At 38.3% G+C, this 12,348-nt stretch overlaps 1 protein-coding gene across 1 annotated transcript in view; it reads right to left on the bottom strand.

Annotated features, from left to right (window-relative positions):
* Positions 1-5,019: 5,019 nt before the first annotated feature.
* The window catches only part of QRFPR (pyroglutamylated RFamide peptide receptor), a 46,727-nt gene continuing 39,398 nt past the window's right edge, over positions 5,020-12,348 (bottom strand). Inside the window, exons 4-6 of the mRNA XM_032146568.2 lie at positions 10,122-10,357; positions 7,770-7,867; positions 5,020-7,058 (exon numbers count right to left, since the gene is read on the bottom strand). Of these exons, the coding sequence (XP_032002459.1) occupies positions 6,658-7,058; positions 7,770-7,867; positions 10,122-10,357 (735 nt within the window). The 3' untranslated portion in view covers positions 5,020-6,657. The remainder of the gene's footprint in view (positions 7,059-7,769; positions 7,868-10,121; positions 10,358-12,348) is intronic.

The raw sequence follows: 12,348 nt of genomic DNA on the forward strand, positions 1-12,348 counted from the left end.
GACTTCACCTGCCACACGTGGCGATAAACATTCTTTGAAAATAGAGATCATATGAGAATGTAATGTTATTTATTTGGTTACTTCTCTACTGGCAGGCACTCAGAATTTTTTCCTATTGTTGAATTATTGTTTCTGTTATGAACAACAGAACACATAGTTTTCAACAATTTATTCAATAAGTTTAGAGGACTTTTGATAATGCATTCTTTGAAAACTTCCCCATTGCTAAAAGATAAGAAAGAACAATTCATAATGATAAAACGGCCAATCACAAAGGAAGATCTGAGAATCCTATGTGTACATGTACCTGATAACATAGCCTTAACACGCTAGCAAAAGCTGGCATCTTTAAAAGGAGAAATAAGCCAATATAAGGCATAGTGGAAGACTCTAACACACCTCTCTCAGTAACTGACAATCTAGGCAAACATGGGACCACAGGTGCAGGAGTGCTGAGTGATGTGGAGCTATGTGCTACCTATCTGTGCAGTTTATCTGTGCCCTCCTGATCTGTGGGATTCTGGATATACTATTTCCATTTTATTATGAATTAATTATTTCTGAGACTGCCCATGCTTAACACTTGTTGGGTAAGACAGTACCCAACACATGATAAGAAGTTTTGGGTTACATAGTCACTGAATAGTAACTCACACAGGGGCCAGTAGCATTTCAGGCACTACCTTTTGATGATAAATTATTTGCTGCAAATAGCATGGGTTTGCTTCAGAAAATACAGTGATAAGCACTATAACTTCTTAACTGGGACCTGTCAGAGGCTCCACATTGCATCTTTATCTAACATAGATACCTTAGTACTATGGAATTTTATGGATCATATGATCTAAGTAACAGGCTTTTCTCCTACTACAACCTAAATTATTGAATCTTCTAATTCATATGGTTCAAATGACAGAGTTGCTTTGATTACAACCTTATCTGCTGCAGAGCTTTTTCTGCAGAGCTCTGGGACACACTCATATCTAGCAGCCTACCATTTCACCAATAAAATGATCAAAACACGGTTCTCTAGAAAAGAGTATCATATACAAAGAGGCCTCCCAAGAATTGGACTTCTTTGTTAGTGGTAGGAAGTTCAAGGTACAAAAATCCGTAATTTTCTTTGAAAGACCTCTAAAAACTTCACCAATGTGGCATCCTCTAAATCTGCAAGTTTTATCACTGTTACCTCCCACTTTCTGGGGTATATGTTTCCCAATAGCACAGAGTCCTTGCTATATACATGTAGCAAGTGTGTGTGTGTACACGCACACACATACACACATATATATACCATATATATATATATATTCATAGTATCAGATACAAGTAGTATAATGTCGTAGAAGACCAATATGATCTTCTGTGGAATATCCAGACACTTCGTGTTCCTTTGGGCTATCCTGTAAAGTAACAGACAGATAAACATAATTTTTGTTAAGACAATAGAATATACATTGTTGTTTATTCCATGTGAATGTAGATTACTGCTTATTCTCCTTCTTAACAGACATTGAAAACAAAGCATTGGCCTGATCAATAGCTGCATAGAGCGTACTAGACGCTGTGGTAATCTGCTCCAGTAAAGATACCACATTCAGCACAGCAGAGCACTTGGGGCTACTACTTGTTTGTGGCAGTCTGCGTCATGTATTACAATCCATTTAGGTTCTGCAGCAATCAATCATATTAGTGAATCAAATGACGATATGATGGGTATATACGCGGTATCATTTAAATCTCTGAGTGCAGCACCAATCTCTGTTGTTCACCCCGGGCCAAAATACTATTTTTAATTCACTCTCTTGACTGGTGGTGGTGGGTAGCGCAGTTTTAAAAGCCTCCACCAGGCTTTTCCTACTATAGATACTCTTCTTCTTCAGGTCAAGGAACCAATATGAAGACTTGGCATTTTTACATTGCAAAATGAAATTCCTTCATGAAATGTACTTTAAAAAAATCAAACTATAACTTATATACAATAAATTCAGCCTTTTAATGTATGCAATTTAATCAATTGGACAAATGTCTAAAGCCAAGTAACCATTACTAAAATTAAGAGATAACACATTTCTATCATCCAAAAAAGTTACTCTCTTGCATTCAATTGGCTAAACTTAACTACTAGCCCATGGGAACCACTTGCCCGTTTTTCATTCCTACCGCTTTGTCTTCTCTGGAATTTCATGTAAATGGAATCATAGAGCATATAGTCTTTTTTGGCTGGCTTCCTTCACTCAGCAGAATACTTTTGAAATTGATCCTTGTTGTCCCATGTATCAACAGTTAACTCTTTTTTGTTGGTAAGTCATATTCAATTGAATTGCTTTACCACAATTTGTTTATCCATTCACCAGCTGATAGACCTTCGGGTTGTTTCCAGTTTTTAGTGATTATGAATTAAGCTGCTATGAAGATTCATGTGTTTAAATTCCTCTTGACAAAATATCCAGGAATGGAATTTCTTTTCTTCTCTTTTTTTTCTTTGAGACGGAGTCTCGCTCTGTCACCAGGCTGGAGTGCAGTGGCACGGTCTTGGCTCACTGCAACCTCCGCCTCCCAAGTTCAAGTGATTCTCGTGCCTCAGCCTCCGGAGTAGCTGGGACTACAAGCGCCTGCCACCACGTCCTGCTAATTTTTGTATTTTTAGTAAAGACGGGGTTTCACCATGTTGGCCAGGATGGTCTTGATCTCCTGACCTTGTGATCCACCCACCTCGGCCTCCCAAAGTGCTGGGACTACATTCATGAGCCACCGCGCTCGGCCAGGAATGGAATTTCTGGGTTGTAGAATAACTGTTGAATTTATCAGCCAATTGTTTCCCAAATAATTGTGTCATTTTATATTCCCACCAGCCTTAGGAATTCCAGTTGGTCAACGTCCTTGCCAACACTTTTTAACTTTAACTATTCTAGGGGGTGTGTAGTGCCATCTTACTGTTGTTTTGTTTTGCCATTTGTAATGACTATTGATGTTGAGCAGCTTTTCATATGCTTATTGATTTGTGTTTCCTCTTAGGTAAAATGTTTGTTCAAATAATTTGCCAAATTTATTATTGAGTTGGGAGAATTCTTCATAAATAATGGATTTGTGGTCTTTACCAGATGTGTTTTGCACGTGTTTTCTTATAATCTGTGGCTTGCCCTTTCATTTTTATAGCATTACGTTTCAAACAGCAGAAGCTATTAATTTTGACAAAGTTAATTTTATTAATTTCCTTTTATGTTTCCTGCTTTTAGTGCTTTATGAAATCTTTGCCTAATTTAGGGTACCAGGATTTTCTTCTATATTTTATTCTAGAGGTTTTATAGATTTAGCTCTTATGTTTAAGTATATGGTGCATTATGAGTTAATTTTTGTGTGTAGTATAAGAATCAACGTCCTATTTTTGGTACTTGAATATCCAATTGTTCCAGAACCTTTTGTTTTAAGGTTGTCATTTCCCCCATTGAATTACGCTGCTACCTCAGCCAAAATAAGTTGATTATATATTTCTGCCTTTTCTTCTGGTATCTTTATTATTTTGCATTTAGCTAAATAGCTATCCTTAGGCCAATGACACATTTTCTTGATATTTTAATTTATTGTAAGCCTTCAAGTAACATAGTATAGGGCCTGAAACTGGGTTTCTCTTTTTAAAATGGTCTTGGGACTAGTAACTAATCTTTAATCAAACTAGTACGTATAACACTGGTGTTCTGAACCATATCAAACTATGGCAAAAAAAAAAGGAGCTACCCTTAATAGAATAATCAAAAGGGACATGAACTGTGAATATTCCTCAGAAGGTCATATCTATTTATAGAGTGGAGAAAAGATATGACCTCTTTTTGGCACAATGATCCATAATGAAATAAAAGGCTTAGAGGTCTGAGCGGTGAAACGTACCTTTTTACTGCTTTCACAAATGTTTTACCTAAATGCTAATTGATGAAAAACTAGTTTTCTGTACCACTCCCAACCCTACCTCCTGGATCCAACAAAACCTTTTCAATTTTCACTCCAAGCACCAGGTAAAGGGAAACCAGATGGATAAAATGAGTGACAGGCAGCCTGTGGCAGAGACAAAAGGGGAAAAAAGCAGATGGCTGAGTAGAAGACAAAGGGAGTAAAAGACTCAAGGGACTGTAAAGTCAGGGAAAAGAGAACAAAAGGCAGTAGTCAGGTTCCTTTTGCAAATCCAGGGTGAACTCTCTATGGACTCACAGGCTGTGTTATATCAGTGTCTGGACTCAACGTCCAGATGAGACTCACAGCTTCTTTGGCTAATAGTAGGACATTTTCAGGAGCAGATTGGACCACATTTACCTTTTGAACCTTTATAACAGAGCAAAGGGATTATATGTTTAAAGGACAAAAAAAGTGTGTTATTACTACTTCTGTTTCTAAAACAGCTTTAATGCAATGTAAGCAAATTTTTTTAAAAAAAAGCTTTCATAAGAAGTCTGGAAATTTTACAGTAAATATTTAAGTTATTACTTAATATCTAAATATTTAGGAATTAAAAGAAACTTCTAACCTCAATAATTACATGGTCAATAACAGTGCTGATTTATCTGTTTTTCATTAAGTCATATTTAGAGCATGTATACACCAAATGTAGAAAGGATTATATGAATATTTACCTACTGAGTAAGGATAACCAAAATCAGTGAATTCAATTCATTTTTAATGGTTTAATGTTTAATGATAATCATTATTTTGCCATAGGGAAACTAGACATGACAGGCAGTTTATATAAATAACCCATAATTAGTCCACTTCAGTAGAAACTAAATAATCAGTCTCTCTCTTTTCTCTTTGTGAATGTTGCAGTGTCATATTGACAATTTTTCATAATACTGCACACTGCTTCATCTTTGTCTTTTTGAGGCATGCTTCACTGACACATATAAAATTAAATGTCTGTATCTTGAAGATCCCAACAGTTAGTTCCTTGGTTACCAAATCTTAAAGCTTTACCTGTAAAATGTCCTATAAGCTCTTAAGCTTCTCTTCTTTTCCATTACCTGGCTGGGAGAATAAGTGCTGGAAAACTGGAAGCAGAATAAACACTTTGGCTGTGAGGCTGTGGCTGGACTTTGGGAGTCTTGGCTGTTGAAAGGAAAATGACAGGGTGCTGTGATGGTGGCCTCTGTATCCATGACATTTGGGAACCAGAGAGAAGATTGAAGAGACAAGGATTGCACTTAAGGGAGGTTGGGGGAAGGAATATGGGTGGGGAACTCTATTGTTCTTCCTGACCTAGCTCTTGAGGGTCGGCCTTGGGCACAGTACAATTTCATGGGCTTGGAGTTGATTCACATCCTCATCTACTAACTACACAGAAAATTCCTTTTAGATAAGAAATCCCATCAGTGAAAATAAGGGGCTTAAAAAGATAACCCTATGAGATAGTTTTGTCTAAATATATCACAGAAATGAGGCTCCCCAAACTTTCTTCTTTTGATTAGAGAAACCAGTTACAACACAGGTATGAGGGGAAAGTTGGGCAGGGGTCGAGAAGAGTCTCGGAAAAGAGAACACAAAGGGGAGATGTGAGACATGGGGAGCTTATGCCTCAGAGCTTGAGGCTGCTTTAGAGTACAATGCGCTTGTGTGCTCATGCCTCATTTTATTCTGGCAGCAACTCCGTGAAGTGGAGGGCGTATCACCTCCAGTTTACATAGGAAAACATGAAGGCTTAAAAAGGCGACGTTACTTGCCAGTCATACAACAAGGCAGCAAGGTAACTGGCAGAACCATACAAAGCTCCAGTACAGGCATCTTCCTCTAAGTCTCATTCATCCGTCACTTGGCTGCTTCTCCCTTTGCTTTGACTTTATGATTGTGGCACAGACCTCATGTGCAAGAGACTGTATTACCTAATTTCAACAGTGCACTAAAAAATCACATTACAACATTGAACTATTAACTTAATTTTCAAGGAAGAAGATATTATATTAAGTTATTTTCTTATTCAATCTAGCAATACATAGAAAGTCACATTACAGTGACTGTGTGGAAGAAAAACTGTTAGCTAAGAACCCTGATTTCTGTACAAGATTTTTAAAAATCCACTGAAATAATCTTAAAAGTATGGTTTACGAATTTTTCAAAAAAATTTTTTTTGAGGCGGGGAGTCTCACTCTTTCACCCAGGCTGGAGTGCAGTGGTGCAATCTTGGCTCACTGCAAGCTCCGCCTCCCGGGTTCACGCCATTCTCCTGCCTCAGCCTCTCGAGTAGCGGGGAATACAGGTGCCTGCCACCACACCTGGCTAATTATTTGTATTTTTAGTAGAGATGGGGTTTCACCATGTTAGCCAGGATGGTTTTGATCTCCTGACTTCGTGATCCGTCCACCTTGGCCTCCCAAAGTGCTGGGATTGCAGGCGTGAGCCACCATAATGCCTGGCTTTCCATGTCACTTTTTTAAGGCTAGTCAAGTGAAGCAGTGGGAGTGAGAAGGAACACAGAAATCTGTTAAGTGGTTGTGATCAATTGGTTGTAAACTTCACTGCACTTGGACTAGCCTCATGTCATTTTTTAATGGAAACATGATCTGTTTTCTTCTTGTCATCATCTTAAGAATAAAAAAAGTATTTGACCTTTGCTCAAAATAATTTTCTTTTTGGGTTACAATCTGAAGGGCATTAATTATGAAGATATTGTTATAATTAATGACCACTATCTAAAGTAGAATTCTCAGCCAGTTCAGACCTAAAGAGAGCAAGATGTCGTTTGAGCTTTTTCTTCTCCTCTGTCTGTTCACACAATTTGACTTCAATGTTGCCATCACTGAATGCTTCTCCTTTGGTTTCCTCCACTGGATTCTCTCTGAGGGAAAACTTTGCTTTCTTCTGCATCATTGTAATTCCTGAATTTCCATGCCTTTGTACTGGAGAGAAGGTTTTGTTTACTATGCAATAACAAACTGCAGACAAAACATTTTTTTTGAAGTTTTCATTCATAAATGCATAGACAATGGGATTACAGATGGAGTTGGAAAATCCAATAATTTGCACGATAGCAAAAATCATCTTGATTGTGACATCATCATATTCCTTTTCAAAATTACCTGAAATAAAGTAATATTTTAGAATGTACATTTATTTTAAGGAGCATAAAATAAAACTTCTGTTTGTCATCTGTCAAAGACTTACACTTATACAAGTATCTAAAGGTGTGAAAAGTTCTCAAGATTGTTTTGGGAGAGGCATCTGATATCTGAATAAAAATAACCTTTGTGATGAGTCTTCACTTAGAGAATCTAGGCTTACAAGCATAGCCTGGTGTCTAGCATATAGTAGGGGGCTTATAGCATTGTAGCTTGATAACTCCAAGCTTCATGTAAACTGGAAGCAGCAGTAACCCTTCAAATGTTCACTTGCCTTACAGAAACAAAATCATACTGAGAACCATGGTGAGTCCTGGGTTATCAGAGAGAATATACTGCAGGTATGGCTGTTCAAGTCAGGGTTCTAAATGGGAAATGCTCATAGGATGTCACTCCTTTCCCAAAGTTTAAATAGCCTAGGGAGAACAGAAAGAGTAACACGGAAGAGGAATCTCAAAGCTTTTATCTTCTGTAATTATTAAAGATTTAGTCATAGTCATACATAATGACCTACTGCATAATGACCTTGTGATCTTGAAGACATGAAAGAAACATATGAAATGTTAGGTATTTGATTATCCAAGTGAACAGCGGCATATTTCAAAGATTCTTTGTCTATTCTAGCAGGAAATGAATGAGAATGTCTATCAAATGAGAATGACAAGCACTCACTGTATTCAATCATCATATGGACAACATGGAATGGTGCCCAGCACACAGCAAAGAGAGCCACCACTGTCACCATCATAATGACAGCTCGTTTCTTCTTCCTAAACCCACAAGGAAACATTGTATTAGTTAACTTCTCCTTGGCAAATGTGCCAGCTTGAGAGCAAAGCTATTAAAGTCTGAGCCTAGTTCACTCAAACATAATTTTTAAATTAAGTTCATGATAGGTTATTTGTGGGCTGATTATCATCTTTTCCTATTGATATTACCCTCATATCATAAATGTTCTTTGAATGTCTGCTCATTATGGATCTAGAACTCTGCTAGATGCATGACATGGATGATGTCATTAATTTTCCCAATAAGGCATTTGATAGATGCAGAAATCGAGACACACAGTAGGTTAATTAATTTGCAAAGTTGGATGGCTAGTAAAGGCTGTATCTTGGATGTGAATTTAGGAAGTCTAACTTCTGTGACTTCAATATGAAGCTCTTACTCACTTTATATTAAAGAGCATTCATGCCTGTGGTAGTAAAATATCAATATTTATAAAATATGGGCCAGGTGCAGTGACTCACACCTGTAATCCCAGCTCTTTGGGAGAACAGGGCAGGTGAATTGTGTGAGTCCAGGAGTCCAACACCAGCCTAGGCAACATGGCAAAACCCCATCTTTACCAAAAAAAAAAAAATTATGAAATATGGGAAGCTCCAGGGATATAATTAAAATGGATATCTATACAATATCTTGTTTTTTTTTGTTTGTTTGTTTGTTTTTTGAGACAGGGTCTTACTCTGTTGCCCAGGCTGTAGAGGAGTGGTGCAGTCGTGGCTCACTGAAGCCTCAACCTGGGCTCAAGTGATCCTCCCACCTCAGCCTCCCATGTAGCTGGGACCACAGGTGCATGCCACTACACCCAGCTAATTTTTAAATTTTTTGTAGAGACGGGGTCTCACTTTGTTGACCAGGCTGGTTTCAAACTCCTGGGCTCAAGCAATCCTCCAACCTCAGCCTCCCAAAGTGCTGGGATTCCAGGTGTGAGCCACCACACCCAGCCTGATATATCTTAACAATATGATTAACCAGGGCTTCAAACTAATTCTCTCCATGACTTCTGTAAAGAGGATTTACATCTGCAAGAGCTCTACACATTTGCATGGTGCTTTACATTTATAAAAACTCATTATCTCTTATTATTATTATTATTATTGAGGTGGAGTCTTGCTCTGTCGCCCAGACTAGAGTGCAGTGGCGTGATCTTGGCCCACTGCAACCTCCGTCTATCATGTTCAAGCAGTTCTCCTGCCTCAGCCTCCCAAGTAGCTGGGATTACAGTCACCTGCCACCACGCCTGGCTAATTTTTGTATTTTTAGTAGAGACAGAGTTTCACCATGTTGGCCAGGCTGGTCTTGAACGCCTGACCTCAAGGGATCCACCCACCTTGGCCCCCCAAATTGCTGTGATTACAGGCATGAGCCACTGCACCTGGTCCATTATCTCTTATTTCAACATGGCAGCTCTTTCTTTCAAGGAAGTGGGAGAAACCAACTTAACGATAGGTCCCAAGGTACTGAACAGTCTAGAAGCCCCTGTACATTGAGAGGAAGGGTTTCTTTATTCAAACTGAGCACTAGAGCACTAGAGATCACTGCACACTTGGAGAGATGATAAAATCCCACCGAATCATCAGACTCCTCCATTTAAGGCTTTTTTTGCTTTGTTTCTATAGTCATTCAGTGTAGACAATTAAACAAATGATATGGACTACAAGTATCATAGCAGTAAGTCATGTTTTAAAATTTCTATTAATGAATAAATTCAGAAAGCAAAGCCCTTACGTAAAAATAAATCAATAATAATAATTTAAAATAAATAGCATGCTTCGGTTTCCAAGGGTTTTCATACAGATCAATCTCATGTCTTTTAGCATCATCCTTGGGTAGGATTAAGTAAGGATGGATGTTATGCTCCTTGTACATATGAGGGAAGCAGGGCCTTGGGAGTGAGACTGATGTATATCTTGTGGCTGGTGAGTGATAGAGTACCCATGGGACAACAGGGTTCTGACACTTGCCTACAGTCTTCCTACCACATCATGTATGTTCTAAATTCCAAGTCAGTTTCTACCTATAGCTGTTAACTTCCTAGTTGATTTGCGAGCTGGTAATCTTGTTGTTTCTTTCAGCCACATGTAAAACTTCAAGAGTTTAAAATCAGTCCATGCCCTAAATTTGAATTACAAAGGATGCTTAGACTAAATTACCTAGAGGTTCTGAGAGCCCTGGCAACCATCCCTTCCAGCACAATTAATTAAAAATAATTTAAAGAGGTGAATATTTCATTAAACAGACCTGGCTATTTTGGACATTTCTTTTCCGTGAATAGTTCGAAGCACTGAACCATCCCCAACTCTTTTCTTTATCCAAAGTTCATAACCAATTTTACTGTACAGAATAAGCATCACCATAAGAGGCAGGAGGAAGAGGATGACAAGGATGAAGGTGGTGTAGATCTTCTGGTGCACAGGGCTGGTCCACTCTTCTAAGCAGCAGATGTGTTCCTTTTCATATAGGAAGTCATATTTGATCTTTATAACAAGAATAATTCATTAAAAGAACCAGTAGTCAGCATCAAAAGAACAGAAATCAGCCAAGTATTATTGCAACACAACATTTTTTAAGTTCTTTCAAATTTGTCCCCAGCACGTATTTCAAATGAGATACATTTTTCATTGTTCTTTTGTTGTGAAGCATAGTTTTTCCACTTCACTGCTTAAGTTCTTAAGAGTTTTATACCATCTTTTCTATTCTAAATGGAATTCAGGTCCGTAGCCTGTTTACTTTCATTTATTATCTTTCTCAACTTCTATTTCCACCAGTCACAAGTTTTCAATTGACTGAAAGAGCACTACATTTGCCAAAGTATATATTGAAAAATATTTTGCAATACATGCTAGGTAGTTTAATATTAAATTATTTTGCTTCTTCGATTGTTGAGATAGATTTTTGACAAGGCATGAGACATCTTTCTTTTTTTTTTTTTGAGACGGAGTCTCGCTCTGTCACCCAGGCTGGAGTGCAGTGGCGCGATCTCGGCTCACTGCAAGCTCCGCCTCCCGGGTTGACGTCATTCTCCTGCTTCAGCCTCCCGCGTAGCTGGGACTACAGGCGCCCTGCCACCATGCCCGGCTAATTTTTTTTTTTTTTTTGTATTTTTAGTGGAGACGGGCTTTCACCGTGTTAGCCAGGATGGTCTTGATCTCCAGACATCGTGATCCGCCCGCCTCGGCCTCCCAAAGTGCTGGGATTACAAGCGTGAGCCACCGCGCCCGGCCGAGACATCTTTCAATTGAAAAGTACTGAAAGCCTTATTTTGTTACTGCTACTTCATATATAGCAATGATCAGATTGCTTGGAAAGAGATTTAAAGAGGCAGCTGGCAGCTTTTATCCTGAGATGAATGATAAATTGGGATTCAAACTATTGCCAATATACAAATATTCAGATTGTACCTGCTGGCTTATTCATACTATTTCTGGTAGACTCATCTTATAAGCTCAAAAGTATTATTAATAACAATAATAAATAATAGAGAGTGCTTTAAGGGCTAGTTCAAGAAGAAACTAAATATTTAAAGCATATTCAAATGTCACTTTTTTGGGTAATAGGAATAAAAACGAGATAATTTATCAAAACTATTGTTATTTTAGTCACTGTGGAGCTGAATACTTGGGTCTCAGACATACTTCTGCTTACATTCCCAGCAAATTTTATCACCAATCTTCAACGTGAATTGAATGGGGGAAAGCAACTTTTTGGTTACGCATCAAATGCTAGAAAATTCAAGTTCTGACCTAGGTGTTGCTTACAAATGCAACTAGGAATAACACTTACTGAAAAACAATCTCAAGATTCAAACTCTCTGGAAATAGGATGTTAAAATGAAATTCATTCTGACTCCATGAAAGCAAAGCATGCAAAGGCCAATGACCGGGAGGCATGGACTGACACATCTAAGAGCATGCTGCACTGGGAGTCTTGGATCAGGTTCACATAGCCCTAGGGACTATGGACTTCCTGACTTCAGCAACGTCCTGACTATAGACTTCAGCAAAGACTTCCTGAGGGCATGCTCAGATGGTTTATATGGAAAATTTCAGATCTTTGATCTTCAATTTCAGATCTTCTATTTCCAAACATACACTTCTCTAAAATTCCACTGCCTAATATTGTCCCCAAGTTTGAAGCGTCACGCTGGGTCTACATTCCTACTTCCTCTCTCATAATCATCCTTCTCCCAACTTACAGAAATCACATCTCTCACCCAAACTGAATCTTACCACGGGGCACCAAAACAATAGATAATTCAATGACTGATGTCAGTGAAGCCACATTGATCAAGGCATCATAAACACATGGCAGGGCTTTGTGCACTTCTCTCTCTTAAATATATTTCTATTCAGGGTAAAGCCTGGCAGAGAAAAAAAGGTATTTGACAGGTATTGAGAAGTTGTGAATTCACATTTTTCATACAGTAAGGAGGCAGGAGCAATGGCAATTTTAACCATCTCACTGCTTC

Source organism: Hylobates moloch, unplaced genomic scaffold, assembly GCF_009828535.3.
Source record: "Hylobates moloch isolate HMO894 unplaced genomic scaffold, HMol_V3 SCAFFOLD_3, whole genome shotgun sequence".
NCBI classification, from domain to species: domain Eukaryota; kingdom Metazoa; phylum Chordata; class Mammalia; order Primates; family Hylobatidae; genus Hylobates; species Hylobates moloch.